The 16533-nt window shown below is 54.0% G+C and overlaps 7 protein-coding genes across 7 annotated transcripts; 4 read left to right on the top strand and 3 right to left on the bottom strand.

The window, feature by feature from the left end:
• Window positions 1–442: 442 nt before the first annotated feature.
• M421DRAFT_7617 (uncharacterized protein) lies at window positions 443–1569 on the top strand (the record flags this gene model as incomplete). The annotated part of the gene is made up of 4 exons (XM_033597197.1): window positions 443–547; window positions 594–747; window positions 797–915; window positions 970–1569. The coding sequence occupies 4 exons, from the start codon at window positions 443–445 to the stop codon at window positions 1567–1569; spliced, it is 978 nt and encodes a 325-aa protein (XP_033446106.1).
• A 345-nt stretch (window positions 1570–1914) lies between these two features.
• On the top strand, window positions 1915–3994 carry M421DRAFT_233114 (uncharacterized protein). The gene is made up of 3 exons (XM_033588420.1): window positions 1915–2562; window positions 2618–3470; window positions 3520–3994. Exons 1-3 carry the CDS (start codon window positions 2331–2333, stop codon window positions 3734–3736), a joined length of 1302 nt encoding a protein of 433 aa, XP_033446105.1. The 5' UTR covers window positions 1915–2330; the 3' UTR covers window positions 3737–3994.
• Window positions 3995–4693: 699 nt separating this feature from the next.
• M421DRAFT_423415 (DUF1682-domain-containing protein) lies at window positions 4694–6379 on the bottom strand. The gene is made up of 2 exons (XM_033593464.1): window positions 5351–6379; window positions 4694–5304 (listed from the first exon to the last, which is right to left on the bottom strand). The coding sequence occupies exons 1-2, from the start codon at window positions 6076–6078 to the stop codon at window positions 4938–4940; spliced, it is 1095 nt and encodes a 364-aa protein (XP_033446104.1). The 5' UTR covers window positions 6079–6379; the 3' UTR covers window positions 4694–4937.
• A 431-nt stretch (window positions 6380–6810) lies between these two features.
• On the bottom strand, window positions 6811–7393 carry M421DRAFT_423414 (uncharacterized protein). Its single transcript, XM_033593463.1, has 4 exons — window positions 7348–7393; window positions 7168–7246; window positions 6919–7008; window positions 6811–6871 (listed from the first exon to the last, which is right to left on the bottom strand). The coding sequence occupies exons 1-4, from the start codon at window positions 7353–7355 to the stop codon at window positions 6842–6844; spliced, it is 207 nt and encodes a 68-aa protein (XP_033446103.1). The 5' UTR covers window positions 7356–7393; the 3' UTR covers window positions 6811–6841.
• Window positions 7394–7545: 152 nt separating this feature from the next.
• Window positions 7546–10217, top strand: M421DRAFT_423413 (uncharacterized protein). Its single transcript, XM_033593462.1, has one exon. It carries the CDS (start codon window positions 7586–7588, stop codon window positions 10172–10174), a length of 2589 nt encoding a protein of 862 aa, XP_033446102.1. The 5' UTR covers window positions 7546–7585; the 3' UTR covers window positions 10175–10217.
• A 1986-nt stretch (window positions 10218–12203) lies between these two features.
• On the bottom strand, window positions 12204–13390 carry M421DRAFT_94474 (uncharacterized protein; the record flags this gene model as incomplete). Its single annotated transcript, XM_033598207.1, has 3 exons — window positions 12204–12676; window positions 13076–13149; window positions 13308–13390. The coding sequence occupies 3 exons, from the start codon at window positions 13388–13390 to the stop codon at window positions 12204–12206; spliced, it is 630 nt and encodes a 209-aa protein (XP_033446101.1).
• A 1942-nt stretch (window positions 13391–15332) lies between these two features.
• Window positions 15333–16004, top strand: M421DRAFT_7612 (uncharacterized protein; the record flags this gene model as incomplete). Its single annotated transcript, XM_033597193.1, has 1 exon — window positions 15333–16004. The coding sequence occupies one exon, from the start codon at window positions 15333–15335 to the stop codon at window positions 16002–16004; it is 672 nt and encodes a 223-aa protein (XP_033446100.1).
• Window positions 16005–16533: the final 529 nt, after the last annotated feature.

Genomic DNA, 16533 nt, shown 5'->3' with positions numbered 1-16533 from the left:
ATGGTGCACGAAATCTCGTAGTTGTACGGGAGTGCTACCTTGCGCAGCTGCATATGAGGGAGTTGATACAACGATTGGCGCGTGTAAAAATTCTGTACCATGCCCTCGGGACATCGTGCACTGGGAGCTCTTGCGCTCTGAAAGATGTAAATATCAGCTACTAAGAATCTTGGTGTGCATAGCTTGTCAACGGGTGCAATGGCTCGTGCATAGTAGCTATGCGACATTAGTGTTGATTTCCGCTTCATCTGTGTGCGTCGAACTTGGTGTTACCTTCACCTACGTCCGTTACCACGCTCGCCGTTTGTCAAATGAGACTTCTTCGTGCGCCGCACGGACGGGGCGCAAACACTTTTGGTCCCACACTCGAATGAGCCTTCTTTATTCTATGATCTCGATTGAGGGTGTCTGCTCTGCACCTTTTCTCACCACACCCGTCGCTATGTTGTTCGCGGTAATGTTGCTTGCTGGTCTCGCCAATGCGGCGCGCTACTGCTTCGAGGTCAACGAACAGCTCCCCGAGAATCTTGTACTTCCAGAATGCACTGTAAGTGCCGGAGGCGTATGGGTGTGAACACGATTGACGAGTTCAGAAACCATGTCTGGGGACGGATACCTCTGTGCTCGACGGCGTCTGTGCAGATAACCTTAAAGACATCTGCGGGCTTGACGGAGGAGTGGCTTCCTACTTTCGGGTTTACACGGCGTGTCTGTCGAGAGAATGTTCTGCAATCGCGGATCGCAAGGGTAAGTGTCAGACAGGCTCAAGCGGCCAACTGATGCTAACATTCCGAAGAATTTGTGAAGATATTCCAGACACAGTGCGGATGGTACCCCGACATCACCGATACTCAGGCACGGTATTTCGGCGACTGGAAGATCTATCTCGTGGATGGACGGAGCACTCATTCTCAGGTCAGCAGCGCATGGATGCAGAACAGTGACCATGTGACCTGACTCAAACCACAGGCCTCGAGCACCGTTATACAGCGGATTACATCATTCGTCACCGTCACTTCTCCCAGCACCTCTGATGCAGAGTCGACGAGTACCAAAATCGAAAGTAACACTACTTCTACCTCGGAATTATTCTTGGAACCATCGTTCACTACGCAGACGGCCCCAGCCACAACGGCAGATACTTCGACGTCTATCCAGGACGACGAAAGCTCGCCAACCTTGCACACGAGTGCTTTCAGCGCTTCGAGCAGCTCCGCCTCTTCACTGCCTCTTGCTCAAGACGAGCCACAGTCAGCTCTTAGCACACCGGCCATAGCAGGCGTAGCTATAGGTGGCATACTAGCTTTTGCGCTCATCTGCGGTATTGTATTCTTTTTTATGCGTCGCTGCAAGCACGATTCACGCCCGTTGTCGCCACCCGTCTACGAGCCCAGTAATGGCAAGATGGCACGCGAGAAGGCAGGCCTAGATGAGCCGTACTCGAGCGTCGGCGTCGGCGGTCCAGTGGGATTTGCTGAGTTGGATGGTAGATCGCCAGCCAGTCCAGTGGTGGAGCCGGTGCATCTGAGCATGAGCAAGAGGAGGGTAACAGTTGCGCAAAACTTCTGAGGGCTCGCAGCTCCTGCATTAAAGCTTGTGGAAGGCTTCACGCCTCAGATGGAGTGGCCGTGAGAAGCAAAGGATACAAGAAGAAGTCACGACCCTATTACGTGTCAGAGTGATAGACCAGAGCCTCTAATTATGATGAAAGTCTGCGTTGACGAACCAAATCTGCTCTCCTCGCAGTTGTAGCGTGCATCAGGTTCGCGGGCATGTAGAATTTGATATCAACGGCCACAACGGCTACACGCGTACGCTTTGAGCCCGTCGATGATCGCGTTGACGTCGCTGTGGGTAGCTCGTATCTAGGCTCGGCGCCAACGCTTCCTGAATTGCGTTTGGAAAATTCCATGTTCACGGCAATCGGGCGGCTCTCCGGCAACCGGGTACCTGTCCATCGACCTAACCTACAGACGCGCCATTCTCAATTTAGTAAAGTGGCATACGATCCTTAATAACGTATCCTCGACGGTTTTCCTTTCGATGCGATTTGAATCGGATTTTGTGCGCTACGGATGGCCAGTCTGTGATTCAAACATGCATCCCATCGCACTTGCCGCGTTGACGTCACAGCGACGTCCACTCGAACGCCAAAAACATTGGCGTATCGCCCTTGGCTTAAACAACCTGAATACTGACATTGGCACGGAGACTCGCCTCGCCTTTGAATACGAGATCACCGGGAATTGATATACACATCGTGTCCGCCGTAAATTTTTTGCAATATCCTCCTCTTATTTCTTATCAGCTATCAGCTATCACCTTCCACCATGAGCTCGAGCGGTATCGTCCAGCCGCTCTTGGGAGGCATTCAGGCCACAGTCTCCGTCATCCTGACCATCACCTTCGGTGTAGCTTTCTCCCAATTTGGCCTTCTTGATGCGGATGCTGCCAGCAAAATCTCAAGGACATCAGTGAAGGTCTTGCTGCCATGTTTGCTCATCAACAACCTGGGCAGCCAGCTGAAACCTGAGACAGCGTACGAATACGTACCCATTATCAGTACGATATATGATCGAGACAACCTCCTGTGATAGTTGACTGATTGTGACACTAGTCTGGGCCATTTTCTACAATGTTCTCTCGATCTTCCTTGGTCGCGCGCTCTGCCGAGTATTCAACTTGCCTCGCTGGACGATCCCGGCCATCGCATTCAATAATACTACGAGTCTACCGCTCCTCCTTATCCAGTCATTAGAAACGACTGGCGTTCTTAGCCCATTGGTTGGCAAAGGCGAAGAGACCTCCGAAGCCGTGTCACGTGCACGTACCTACTTTTTGGTCTCAGCTGTTGTGTCACACGCACTTACTTTCGGCATTGGCGGCAGTGAGCTGAACGGTGACAACGAAGACGCCTCTGAAGATAGCAAGAAGCAGAGTGACGACAGCAACGGCGCGCAGGTTGATGGCACACCAAGACAGCGCTACCGTGACGACCCTGAGGCACAAGAAGACGCCGATGAAGATGATGAATCGTCTGACTCTGCTCCTGAGACTTCGCTCCTCCCACACGCAGTTCGTCACCGTGTATTCAGAGCCAACAAGCGTACCCAAAAGACTGTCAACGGACTCATGGAGAAGCTTCCTGTCTGGCTCCAGACCGCCATCATGGCAGTCTACAGTTTCATGACACCTCCCCTAGTCGGCGCCCTCATCGGTGGCGTTATCGGACTTACTCCTCCCCTGCACACGCTGTTTTTTGCCAACAGCAGCGATGGCGGCTACTTTAAAGCTTGGCTCACTCAGAGCATCAAGAACGTGGGCCAGCTGTTCGTCACTTTGCAAGTTGTCGTGGTAGGTGTAAAACTGGCACAGGCCCTCCGAAAGGAAAAGCGTGGCGAGGATACAGGAAAGCTCAACTGGTTCCCGGTCACCATTATCGCTGTTGTTAGGTATATCATCTGGCCTGCGTAAGTCTCCAAGTAACAGCACCGTGCTCAAGTTGCTGACAGGAAACAGTATCAGCATGGCTCTCATATACGTCATCGCAGCAAACACATCTTGGCTACCGAAAAACCCTATGCTGTGGTTCGTCATGATGTTGATGCCCACTGGACCCAGCGCCATGAAGGTCATGGTTCTCGCCGACGTCGCTGATGCAGAGCACAAGGATAAGATGATTATTGCGAAATTCTTGGCTGTAAGTACCACCCTGCTAACAAATGACCAATGTTGACTAACACGTTTCCAGATCATCTATGCAGCCTCCCCATTGATGACTCTGTCCGTTATCTCAGGATTGCAGGCGTGCAACGCCGCCATGTAGTGTGCGACATGGTATCAGTTCAGGACTGGGCTCAGTCAGACCATCAAAGTGCTCTTCTACAGGAGCTGTTCAAATACAGTTCAGTGTTTACATCAACGCTATGCACTCTATCCAATCGCCGCCTCCATATCCTGTCTAGATACCGGCGACTACGAAGCAAATTTCTCGTCAACCACGTGATCACTGCCGGGATCTGTCCACTGAAAGTAAGAAGCCCACAGCGGGGCACTTTTTTCTAGTTCAATCTTGCGTGTCACTCAATGCTCAAGTGACTACCGCACTTGCCTACGTAAGCTGTTGTTCGGCGTATGCCCATTGCGCAATCTCACTATTCATAGGCAACGAACCCGTGCCTTCCAAAAAGCTCCCGCTGAACCAACCGGTCTGTCTGCAGTCGTCAGGGTCTACTTCTCACACCAAAAGGTCATGTTGAGGCCGATTCATGGTGTTGTCACCATCGCAAGTCCAGATCGTGCCACCACATTCGCAATTTTCACATGCGTGTTGAGGAGGCTATCTTTGACTCTTGATCTCGCGGTCCTCCACCCGAACACGAGGCCAAGTGCTGGGATCCCCACAGTCCTCGTCTTGGAAAGCGTAGTGAAATGGTGGCATCGCGAGTCATGCTGTATGCGTCGATGAAAGAGAGGTGTTTAAGGAAAAGGCAACGGTGTGTATGCCGAGCTGAGAGGGGAGTGGCGTGCTGTCTGGGCTCTGGGTGCGTATGGGTTCGAAAGTGGGGTTTGCTTCTTGTGTCTGCTTGGAGACGACTGTGGCGAAGGATGCTGGACACCGTTGGCGCTTTTATGGTGTGCGCTGCTACTCTGGTGTCAGCGAAATGATGAGTGGTACATGGTGAACATGCAGCATCATGAGTGATTAGTCTTATTGATTACTCTCACTTTTCGGAACTTCCCCGTATGCATCTGCTGCTGCGAGCATACACTCTAGAAATGAGTCGCTGCTCGGCGATCTACCACCCATTTATCCAAAGCGCGGCCACTGCGCCATGCGAATTCCCGACAACCCAAGCCCCAGAGGCCACAAAAGCAAGCTTCCAGAGATATCGAACGTTACGCTCACGCCTCTCACAAACAAACGCTGGGCCCTCCTACGCCTTGACAGTGCTCTTCTTCATGCCCTTCTTGCTCTTCTTCTCGCGCTCCTTCTCGAGGAACTTGCGCTGCTCATCGGCGCTGAGGCGTCCGAGCTTGGCGTCACGCTGTTCCTTCTTAAGCTTGTCGGCGGCGATCTTGCGCTCCTCAGCCTTCTCCTCCTCATCGAGACGGCGGATCTTGCCAATCTGCTCTTCGCGTGTCTGCCGGATGCGGCGCAGGGCCTCGGGGCGGAAGTGCGCCGCAGATACAAGGAGGTCAGGGAGGCGAAGGAATTGCGTGAAGACGGGGAGTGTGGACTCGTAGGAGGATTGCAGCTTGAGAGACAAGTTGATGCGCTTGCGAGGCTTGGTGTCGTCGAGACTATACGATGTTAGCAGTATCAGAGACACGGTGGGCTAGGACGCACGTCTTGGGCTGATCCATGGGCTGGTCAGTGACGACGAGAGCCTCGAAGGCATCGCCAGCGTCCTGGATGGCCTTGATGAGCTCGGGGGTCAGGATGGTGTCGGTGACTTCGGCGCTCTCGCTCATGACAGTGGTCCAGACGGGGAGCTTGGCGTGGTCGCGGGTGGTTGTCAGGGACAAGTCGTAGCGGTCGTCACGCAGGCGCTTCATGATGTCCTTGTGCACAACAGCGAAGACGAAGCCGTCGAAGGAGCTGTTGGGGACCTTCTTGGCGTCCGTCTTGCCGTAGACCGGGGCGATCTTGGTCTCCTGGCCATCGAAGACGTACGCGGTAGCCTCAAGGCGCTCCTGCGGGGGCGGGAAGCTCTCGAGGAAGAGCGGCAGGATGCTCTCGCCGAAGCGCAGGAAGGGGTTGAAGCGCTTGGCGAGGGTCAGCTTGAGGTCGACGAAGGCGACGTTCTGGCGGCCCGTGGCGTAGGTGGTGTACTCGTCGGCCTTCTTCTCGCGCAGGACATTCTCGAGCCTGGAGGCCTCGGTCAGGGCGCCGGCGAGATCGTCCTCGCCCACGCCGCTCGCGCCCGCAGCGGGCCTGAGGTAGCCGACCTGGATGAACTCGTTCTGCAGCACGGGCACGTGCGCCTTGGCCCAGGCGCGGGCCTTGCTGCGGTTGCGCCGGGTGCCCCAGACGTGCAGGACAATGATGGCGAATAGGAAGGGCAGGATGTACATCTCCAGCTTGAAGTCCTCGGCCGTCGTGCGCTCCCACACGCGGTACCATTTTGTGTACGGGCGGCCGACAGCGTCTGTCGCAGCCGCAGGGATAGACGCGGTCGTGAGCGAGACGTGGTCTATCGGTGACGGGTCGGGCGCCGCAGCGTAGTCGGCGAAGTCTGCGCGGACATGTCAGTGCTGGGTCGCGTGGTGGTGAGGGGGTCGCGCAGTGCATGCGACGTCTACGCACCGCCATCGTCAGCGGGCGCCGCCACGGGCTTCTGGGCGCCGAAGAGTCCCTTGACAAAGTCGGCCATGGTGTCGAGATGCCTCAATGGATAGCGAGCGAGGATGGCGTGCGGTTGAGGCCAGCGAGAGCCCTGAAGCTTAGGAGAGCGACTCGGCTAGCGAACGCCGCTAGCTCCATGTGGGGTGCTGCTACCCCAGCTGTTCGCAGAGTAACTGTGTGACAGCTGCAGTCATCGTCTTGTGTATATCATGGCCTCGTTCGACTTGGCTTCACTTTTTCCTTGAAATGGACTGTGTCTGTCCGTGGTCACAGCATTGGCTACCTCCTGGCACCACCTGATCACGCAATGACGTCCACGGGCACAATCGAAGCAAGAGCATCTCGCAAGACGCTTGCACTATTCGAAGGCGGTCTCACGGCGAATTCATCCACAGCGTTGGCGACAAAGGAACTGGTATTGCAGGCTCTATTGTTCGTACATTGACTTGAGATGCCTCATGCGGCCCCCACCAACACCATCGTGCGCGTAGCTTAGTTCTTGCCGAACCAGGTCTTGTGTCCCTGTGCGCTGTCAGTCATAGAACGCGCCATGTCTTGGTTGGACGTACGAGAACAAGACGGCCCATCATGTACATGGAGGCACTCAAAGACGTGTAGAGGACGGCCTTGTAGGCGGGGATCATCCACTTGCCGCGGGCCTGGTAAATCGTCAGCATTTTGGCCTGTCCTTCGTGCATTTCCCAGCCGACGGCCTCGTAGTCGCTGCTCCTGCCTCAATGCGCCCAAATTCTAACTTTTCTGCGCCCAATCACGTCCATCTCTTTCCGGCTTATTCCACCACCTCAAGTCGAACGCACCTTCTCCCAGGTCCTGAGACCATCGTGCTTCTGGAAGTACGCCTGGTACTTGGGGACGTTGTTCTCGCGGTAAACCCAGCTGGATGCTGTTAGCAAAGAGTGTGACTGGGTGGGGGCAGCGCGCCAGCCCGGCGTCAATTGGCGCGGAGATCATGTCGCATAGCTGCAGGGAGGACGTACCCTGCCATTGTGAAGAGTGGAGAGGTGTGCGTGCGGTGGTGCGGGGGCAATGGGAAGTTTGGTACTGTGTCGGTCAAAGTGAGGTTGCGTCGAATGATCCGGCAGCGAGGAGCGATGCTTGGCAGCCACCCACCGCTAACCATGTTGGGCGTGCAACTTTTGGAGCGCAGGCGCGAGCAGCATCCACACTCGTTCCCCTCTCAATGGGTTCCGTCCACGCTCTTTCACCTCGAAGTTGATGCCACCGGCCTTGGACAGGCTCCTCGCCAGCCCCTCGGCCCTGCGACTGCTGCGATCCATCGTCACCGCCCCGGAGCTGCCTGTCTGCCACACGACTATCCAATGTTGCGCAGCTAAGAGCATTGCTGCGAAGAGGACGTACGCGAACAACCATGGACCCCCTACAAAGAGCAAATGGCAGCGCTGGAACGAGATGCAGGAGCGTCTCGTCCGTGAACGAGAGGATCGATTGAAGGAGCTGCTTGACGGCGATGGCAATGCCCCTGCAAAGGTTGCTCCTTCGAGAGCGCGACCGCCAGCAGGGTTCGACTTCCTAAAGGACAAAGAGGAAGATTTGGCAGAGGAAGTCTATGACGAGGATCTGGTCGAAATTCAGGACGAGGATCTGGTCGAAAGTCAAGACGAGAAATGGGCCGCTAAACTCGCCCATCACGACCGCCTCGATGGCCTGCGAGGCATATTCGCCGTCTGGCATGCCCGACGCAGGGAAGGCTACCGCCTGCCGATTGAGAATAGCTCTCATGCCCAGTTCCTATGGGCCACTTTTGCGCGACACCCAAAGCTCGTGAACTACCTCATCGAACACGCCGTCGAGCTGCAGCAGGAGAAGGGCGAGACCTACCCGCGCTTGTACTCTGTCATCATGGGCTACTGGCTCGTGCGCAAGCCTAAAGAAGCACTGGAGTACCACCACCAGATGTTGGTGAAGCTTGGACTGAGGCGACTTCCACTGCGAGAGCTGGCGCTGTCAATCAGGAATTATGGGCACACGGCACAGGAAGCCTTGCTGTACATATACCGCAACAGCAACGAGCGTGACCTGTACGACGAGGCTGTGCCGCGTCTCATCGAGAGTGGGAATATTCTGATGGCACGCCGTTGGCACAATCTTTGCACCTATCGAGATGACCTGCCCTCCGAGTCTTTCGCCGCCCATCCTGTCATCCAGCTCTTCACTGCCGAGTCCTCTACGATATCGAAGCCGAACGTTCGCTCCACGAAAGCCCAGCGCGACAATCCGAACCTTGACAAAAGCCTCATGCGGAAGCTTCTTGGGCGTGACACTGCCCCTGTTCGCTTCGACGACTCCTTCACAGCCCGAATGTTCGCCACCAGAACTGTACACATCGAGTCTATCATCAAGGGGCTGACTATGGTGGGTGTGAACGAGATAGGCCCACAGGCAGTCTCAGCTATGGCGTGGCGGACGCAGCCCATCACCGAACTTCCACGTCGGTTTGAGCAGCTTCGAGATGCGGGCATTGCGCTCCAGGGCTCTGTCTTTTCACTTGCCCTGGAGAAATTTGCCATGGAGCAGAAGTGGGATCTCGTGCGAAGCATGCTTGAGAGCGACCAGCATCCAGATGTCTACGGAGATGCACAAACGCAACGCGCATTGTTGACCTACTACTTGAAGCAGAGGGACATGCAGCAGGCTCAGCGTACACTCGCCGTCCTCACGCTCTTCCACAACGATGCCAGCCGAGAGTCTTGGAACATACTTTTGCAGCTGCGCATCGGCGAGTCTCGACCGCAAGACGCCTTCAACACCATGCTTGAGATGCGCAGTCACGGTATTACCCTTTCCAGCAAGACCATGGTACTTGTCAGAAATATCTTAGCACTGCGACGGCCCGGCCACCGTCCGACGTCTCGCCGCGGTTTCGACGACCTGCGTTACGTTACGCGCTTCCACATCACCGCCCTTGAAGCCGGCATGACACGCGTCCCACCTGAAGCTTGGTACGAGATCATCCGTCGGTTCGGCATGCTAGGGCGCTTCCGCGAGCTCAAACGCCTACTGCTCTGGCTACTGAGCTGGTATGCACCACGCGGTAGCCCCGAGTTCCCCGATCTCCCACGAAGTACTTACTTTGATGATGCTACAAACAAGTTGCGCCGCCTGTACCCTGTCAGCAGATATACTTCTTTACATTACTATAATTTCCCCGCCGACGTGCCTCAAGAGGCAGACGAGAATCATCCGATTCGTATCCTCTTTCCGCCGTCCCTCCAGCAAGGCCTCCTCGTCTGGGGTTTCCGCGCAAGTGCACTCAACTCCGCAATACTCGAACAGTCTCTCCTCAACTCTGTCGCGGCGAAACGGCACCATCGACCCAATCTCCTCCGCAACGGCATGCTAAAACGCTTGCACTGGAACGTCGGTCTCAAGCTGCTCGTGCAGCTACGAGACCTGAAAGTGCACGTCCATCCGCACACCGTGACGAAGACACTTCAAGCACAGATGATCAATCTCTTTGGCCACGGACGCTCGCGGATCATGGCCAATCGGAGGATGGAGCAGTCTAATACTACACCGTATGCAGATTACGTCAGGGAGATCAACCGCGTGTGGGGCGAGCCGCTGCTCACAGAGCCGCAGAAGCTCGGCGCTAGTATGCTCGACGGGCACAAGTGGCACCCCAGGCTGAGGCGCAGGGTCGACCGGAAGAAGGAAGTCAGCCTCAAACAGGCCTTGCGCGAGGATGCATGCAGAGAGGTTGCGAGTGAAGATGGCCATGCAGGTAGCACGGCACTGGACGAGTTGGCCAAGGTCAATGATGCGCACGCCAGAGGGAGGGAGTGATATGTACGATATGTGTTTTTAATGATACCCTTCGATCCACAAACTCTCTGATTGCGTTTGCCGTGGCGATGTACACCTGTGCCATACCAAACTCGTGCTCCTTGGTGTTTTCTCTTTCCGCATATGATGTCGCCTGCTTGAGCAGAGAACGGATCGCCTGATGCTTGACTGTCTCTGCACCTGGAGAGTTGGGATGGACGGCTTCAATCGGTGGACAAGTCACGGGCTGTGGGCGGTAGGTGTTGAGACCCTCGATGTCTACATGTCTCTAGGAAGACAATACTGTATAGCATATGCATAGCTGCGGTTACGTGGGTGTTGCGCTCTCGCCGTGCTGCTGTTCTCGCATCGCAGACCGCGCTTCTGCCCATGTTGGATATTGAGCGAATTTTCGTCATGCTTTGGCTGGCGCTTTGACTTGTACATGTTGGGCACTCCATCGTGTCCAAAGTTCCGCGTCCAGAATCCCGAATTGGTGCAGAGACTGTATGAGCGGAGGTGCATGGGACAGCGACGGAATTCAACACCTGTCTCCGCGTTGCGCGGAGTGGGATGTTATGCCCCAGATACAAGTATAAAGTGTCACGGTTAAGACGAACTTACTCAAGGGAGTAAAAGGTTGACCTTTTGCTCCGCGACATAAAGGTTCAACGCGGTGCAGATCCTTCTTTTCTCCGGTCTTCATTCCTGAAAAGAAACTCCAGATCGAGAAAAGGTAGAACACATGGTGTTTTCTCTGTCTTGCCTCTAAGAAAATGTCCAGGGGGACTGGTGACGTGCGAGCTAAGCCGAGAGCTCCAGGGTCGGATACTCTCTACCGTCCGGCTTTGTAAGTTTCAGAGAGGGGGCTGGGAGGTTTCATCACGTCGCGAGCGTGTATTTGATGATCATCTTAAGCTGGGGTGGTGAACACTGTGAAGACAGTTTTCACGCACGCCACTGAGCAGAGAAGGCAAGCGCACACGTGTGGACCATTTCTCAATGATATTCTATCATGTGAGAGGCGACCAGTATGTTTCTTCTGACTCACCACTACTTCCTAAGTGCGTCGAAATTCCCATCAAGCACGATTGTGTTGCTATCTTCATTATGGAAAACATAATCGCCTCACCAGACGTTCCGTAACCACCCTGCGGTCGATATAGCGGCTACACGATGTCATTGCCCCTCTTAGCTCTTAGAAGTCACCGACATAGCAAACGCATGTGCCAACTCTGCCCGCGGGAACGTTTTCCAAGTCCAGGCTGTGGATAGGAGATATCCTCCTCACTTCACCTTCTTTGCTCCATCAAGCTCAGGCATACACATGCAGATATTGCTATGCATGAGACATCATGGTTCCTGTGCTCTGTACTTCAAAGCATACTTGGACTTCTGTCATGTCCTGCCCCTTTACTCAGGGACGTCAAACGATAAATATGCTTGCGTTCTTTGAACGCTAAGAGTGCTTCTTCAATAATCACCTACGCCTCTTTGTGTATCCGAATGATTGCAATTTCAAATAGCGACAATACTACTCATCATTTCGTCCTTTCATTCTCATGGAACTTCTCAGTGACGGTCATTTGAGAGAATACGAAACTCCCCGCCTATGTTGATTCGTATGAGACCCACATGCACTGTCGAATTATTCAGCAGAAGACACCTAATGAGAAGGGGAGCGTCTCTGTCTCCGCATATAAATTTCTGCATGGTCAGACTGCAGACCGTGCCAATGAGACTCCATCTGATGAGGTCCGCTGATGCACCGCTTGTTTGAGTCTGAGTTGCTAAGCGCATCACACATAGCTGCAGGCTCTTTAGTCGAGGCAAGCACTGCTGTGCCTGCCTATTTTTCACATGCAAAAATTGCGCTATTTCCCTTCTGTTGCGTGTCAGGCACCCCTTGGAACGATGTGTTCGATTTGTAACACAAGAGTCTAGGCATCTTACTCTGCTGCACATATCGAGACCGCCATACTGAAGCTTTATTACATATTCATCAGTTTTAAAGTGACACGCTATGCTGCCTTTTGATCTGGAAGGGTGATCATGTGCGCGGATGGCAGAAATGCCAAGAGTATGAGTTACAGTACTGGAGGCAGGCACAGAAGTTACTAATATCAGAACAAATGCCATCTTGGATGCACATTCGAACTTCGTTTACAGGTAAGCTTGGTTCCCAAGGAGTGTAGGCACTATGATGTGACGGTTGCACGAGATGGTCAAACGTCAACACATGATTGCGACGTTTGACACTACCCAATACCTTGTGATTAGACCTGACGTAACCCGTGACTGCTACCACAGGCGTCAAGTATTTTTTGACTGCCCACCTCTTTAGATGCTGAAATGACAGTAGGTAATCCTCACCGCAAACTGGTAGCCGTGTTGTGTCGGTGAGGTATCGGTCTTGTACAACTCGGCAGTGGGGATCATGGTTTGCCAGCGCTGGCTTGTTGACCCAAGTCGAACCATCACAGCCTCTGTCGGGTGACGTAGTCGGTGAGAGCCTCACGGTACCTGCAGTATTCGTAGCGCCAGGAAGACTGACTGCCACGCAGACGGGATCGGCGAAGGATCAACAAGCTCGTGGAGACGTTAAGAAGATTCGCGTTCAGCATCGTGAGTCGTATAGAAGGGTATCGGAGGCATGACCTGACAGATCGTGATGAGCGAGCCCGACAGGTGGGGCTTAACTCTGTGGCTGGTAGACGCAGACCAGTAAAGAAGCGCGGTTCCAGGATTTCTGGCGTCTGGCAGCATTCAGTGGCTATCGCGTGAGCGGTGTGAGCCTCAGATGTTCGGCGTTGTTCAAGCAGATGCGTCGGGAAGGGACTGGGGACTCTGTCAGAAAACGCCGAACGGTGGAGTCCCGAGGAGGATCCAAGCGCGGTCAGCTCGTACTTGGTAACGACGTACAGACGTCAGAGCCCCACCGAGACGGGGGTTTGAAGAGTCGACTTTGGAAATCATCCTGAGGCTGTTGGGAGACCCTAGCTATCATTTTGTAAGCTAGTGGGCTGTAAGCGAGTATGTAGTCCGGTCGCGCATCTGATTCGTCAACGTGTGGAGTAGCGGTGTAAAGCGGTGAATTGAAGGACGGCGATACGAAGTGAGGATGCCCCGCGATTGCAACCTCGGACGGACTTACTTTGTGTCAAAGAATCTATGCGCGAATGTGGTTTCGAGACTGGTTGGAGAGCGGAGCAACAGACGCAGAAGACGGAGAGGCATGATGATGCTATGATTAGCAGCGAGTCTTTCCTCTTGGAGCACCAGTCCCTAAAGAGATGCAAGAAGGTAAGCTGAGCGTTCTAGCCTGGTCATGTTTTATTCGTCACTAGATTTGGAGCATGCAATGAGAAGCAGCACGGCAGACCTGCGCATGATGGTAAGTAGGAAGTTGGAGAGTTTAAGGTTCAGATCTCACTATCTCCACATCGGAAAGAAGGAGGTGGTACGATCTGGTCACAATGTCTGTCGGGAGTGCCGAACAGGGGGGTTTGTATCAGGCACGACGTGACACAGCCTTCGAGCAACAAGGTGCTGACTCAGGTGATGTGAGCCAGGATAGAACGTGCAAGTCTCAATACACCTCATCTTCTAGTGGTGTCGAAGAGAATAGGAAGTCGTAAGCTGCGTTTGGAGGCTGATGGCGTTCGCAGTCATGTGTCAGTTCACTCTGCCAGAAAATACATCCTACTGACACGATTCAGCCGCGCTAACATTCCGGTATTCTCGAACAGGTGGTCAGAAATAGCGTCTTTCCAATCTTAGTGGCTGGACTTTCCCGTTTCCGGACACAAATGGAGCGACTTGGCTGGCTGGTCAGTGGCAGGTGGCTGACGATTGGTGAGCAATTCTGCGACATCCGACCGATCATATGGTAATCTGCTAGGCAAGCGCCCCACACACCAGGACAAATAGTCGGCATACTTGTAATGATGTTGTAGCTTGCCGTGGACTGCAAATTGTTGTGGTGTACTGCGACCGCGTCATGGGAAGACTTCCAACCAGGTTTCTTGTATGTGTGACTGTTCAATAGTTCGTTCCAGTAAAAGTGACGGGATGTAGGTAGCTACCTTGGGCATCAGGCAGTAGAGTTGTTCACGCAAGCGAATTCGTAATCTTCCTGTAGGCTGGTCAGGAACGCCTTCGATGGACCTGTCAGCTTGTCCACAGCCACAAGCGAGCTGTGCGTGAGCGTTTTGGGATGAGGGCATTGGCAAACCGGGCGTAAGCGGAGGTGTGTGAGAATGAGGCTGGAAGTGAGGGTCCATGATCAGATGTCGCGATGTCGGTGTGCCCCGCACTTAGCGCTGGTGGACTAGCGTCGGTCCTTCTTCACGATCCCTTCCCTTCGCGTCCTCCAACTTTTTGGCATCTCGTTGCGCGACTCGCGCTGGCGCTTTTTGTGGGCCCTTTGATCGACATGACCTGCAGCAACGCTCAGTTCTCCGTGCTGCATTGTCTGGTGGCCAGTGCATTTGAGCACGCAGCCTGCAGGTGCAATATCCACTAGTCATCTGGCACCCAATGCTGAGCTCTCGCACCACACCCCTTCGGCCAAAATGCCCACTTGACCTGTCATTCCTCTTCCTGCGCCTTGGAATTCCTACCTCTTTCGTCGATAGTGAACCAAGCTTTCCGTGCTGATCCGCTACTGTACGGTATCCTGGCTACAGCTGCATGGGCGGTATCTTTGTTCAGCACTCCAATGTCTATATAGTCCTGCATGGATCCTCCAAAACCTCTCTTTCACATTCGGTGAGCTTGAGGAGGAAATTCTGGACACCAAGGGCTACCCAACTCACATCTCCACACTGTTGCCTCTCGACCTGTCCTCCATTAGGCACACACCACCACCACCCACCTGTCTCACCTCAAATACTGCGCCCTCTTGTGACTCGTACTCCGGAGTCACGTATATAAGTCTCTTTCAAACCGCTTCAACAGCTGGCGGGCCCCAAAATAGACTTCATCGCTACCTTACTGTTCGCGCTGAATCGCGATTGCTGACATCCTGCTGTGTTTGGCATTGACCGGCTGTGAGCCGGCAAAAAAGAAGGGGAAACCGTCACACAAAGTTGTTGTGAAGGTCGAGTCCAGTGTTACACCGTCACCGCCAGTCCGCTACTCCTCGGTCTTCCAAACCCTCAAAGATCTCATATCAGCAATGCCATCCTACATGCGAGCCTCTTCCCGGTCCTTCTCATTCCCTCCATGCATCGACAGCGTGGATATGGAGCCCGGGTATAACATGGGGCTTCCAGACATCGATGAAGAGCCCTTCGCTCACTTCCTTACGCCTTTAAGTGAAGAGGATGACCCCTACGACCCCTTGTCGTTGAGTGCAGGCATCATCGATGGTCCACGCACCAGCAAGGCCTCCAAGTTCAGATCTGATGTGTCCAATAAGTGGACGCGCTATGTCAAGCAAAATCACACGGAATTGCATACACGGTACCATGTTCCCACGATCCCCGAGGATGATGAAGAATCCTTCATGGGTCTCGATGACGACCGTCTCAACTACACGCCACAGACAATAGCGCACACATCACCACGGATCACCGTCACGGAGCCAACGCGTGGTCGTGCACAAGAGCTTGTGCAACGAAAGGAGCGCAATCGCCGACAGAGGACATCGCGCACACTTTCCGGTTACCGCCACTCCTGGCGCGAGCCAAGTCCGGAGCTCTTCACTGTGGACGAGTCAGAAGAGGACGAAGTGGTTGTGAGACGTGCAAAGACACGCAAGGCCAAGGATGGCGCAGAACGCCGGAGGTCGTCGACGAGGTCAAAGTCAAGAGCAAGGGCTGATGGGTCTGAACGAGCAAGACTGTAGGGGATTAATCATGCACCTGCATTGGGAGGCGCATTGGCGTTATTTGCTTTATGTCGATGCATTTACAGGCGGTCGATCGCATTGCATATCCAGCATTGGGCGGCGTTTTCGCATTACACTGGCTTGCCACGCAGCATTGCCAGATAGCATTGGGCGGCGTTAGGGCGTGCGCATTTACAACGTGACCGCATGAGATCGGGCGATGGAATAAAGCTAGTGTCCAACATCAAAATCTTCATGGGCTTACTTAGGAACTTCCTCTCGCCGTGGCTTCTCATCTGAATTTTTGCGCGAGTCAATCCTTCACTGACCCCCACACTTGCACTTCGCTAGTTATGCACACCATACTTAGCGTGAAGTACCGTGACCTCACCCCGCATTGTCACGGCGACTTCACGCCTCCTCTTTTGCATACGTAGCGCCGCGTTTACCGCTATATTCCGTTTTTCCGAGCAATCACTCTCAGCCTTTGATATCGCAGTAGCTGATGAAAGCGTTCTTGCTCAAGAGGAAGCCATCAAGCACACTC

The sequence above is a fragment of the Didymella exigua genome (genome assembly GCF_010094145.1).
Source record: "Didymella exigua CBS 183.55 unplaced genomic scaffold M421scaffold_26, whole genome shotgun sequence".
Classification (NCBI taxonomy): Eukaryota; Fungi; Ascomycota; class Dothideomycetes; order Pleosporales; family Didymellaceae; genus Didymella; species Didymella exigua.
The sequence above is the reverse complement of the archived record's forward strand: the minus strand, read 5'-3'. Positions and strand labels throughout refer to the sequence as shown.

Bases quoted from the DNA above. Each gene is read 5' to 3' on its own strand.
- M421DRAFT_233114 (XM_033588420.1), top strand. From the start codon at position 2,331: ATGAGCTCGAGCGGTATCGTCCAGCCGCTCTTGGGAGGCATTCAGGCC. The intron at 2,563-2,617 runs GTACGATATATG...TTGTGACACTAG, and splicing joins CGAATACGTACCCATTATCA to TCTGGGCCATTTTCTACAAT. The intron at 3,471-3,519 runs GTAAGTCTCCAA...GACAGGAAACAG, and splicing joins AGGTATATCATCTGGCCTGC to TATCAGCATGGCTCTCATAT.
- M421DRAFT_423415 (XM_033593464.1), bottom strand. From the start codon at position 6,078: ATGTACATCCTGCCCTTCCTATTCGCCATCATTGTCCTGCACGTCTGG. The intron at 5,305-5,350 runs GTGCGTCCTAGC...AACATCGTATAG, and splicing joins CCCATGGATCAGCCCAAGAC to TCTCGACGACACCAAGCCTC.
- M421DRAFT_423414 (XM_033593463.1), bottom strand. The intron at 7,009-7,167 runs GTGCGTTCGACT...ACGATTTACCAG, and splicing joins GTCTCAGGACCTGGGAGAAG to GCCCGCGGCAAGTGGATGAT. The intron at 6,872-6,918 runs GTACGTCCAACC...GACAGCGCACAG, and splicing joins TGATGGGCCGTCTTGTTCTC to GGACACAAGACCTGGTTCGG.
- M421DRAFT_423413 (XM_033593462.1), top strand. From the start codon at position 7,586: ATGCCACCGGCCTTGGACAGGCTCCTCGCCAGCCCCTCGGCCCTGCGA.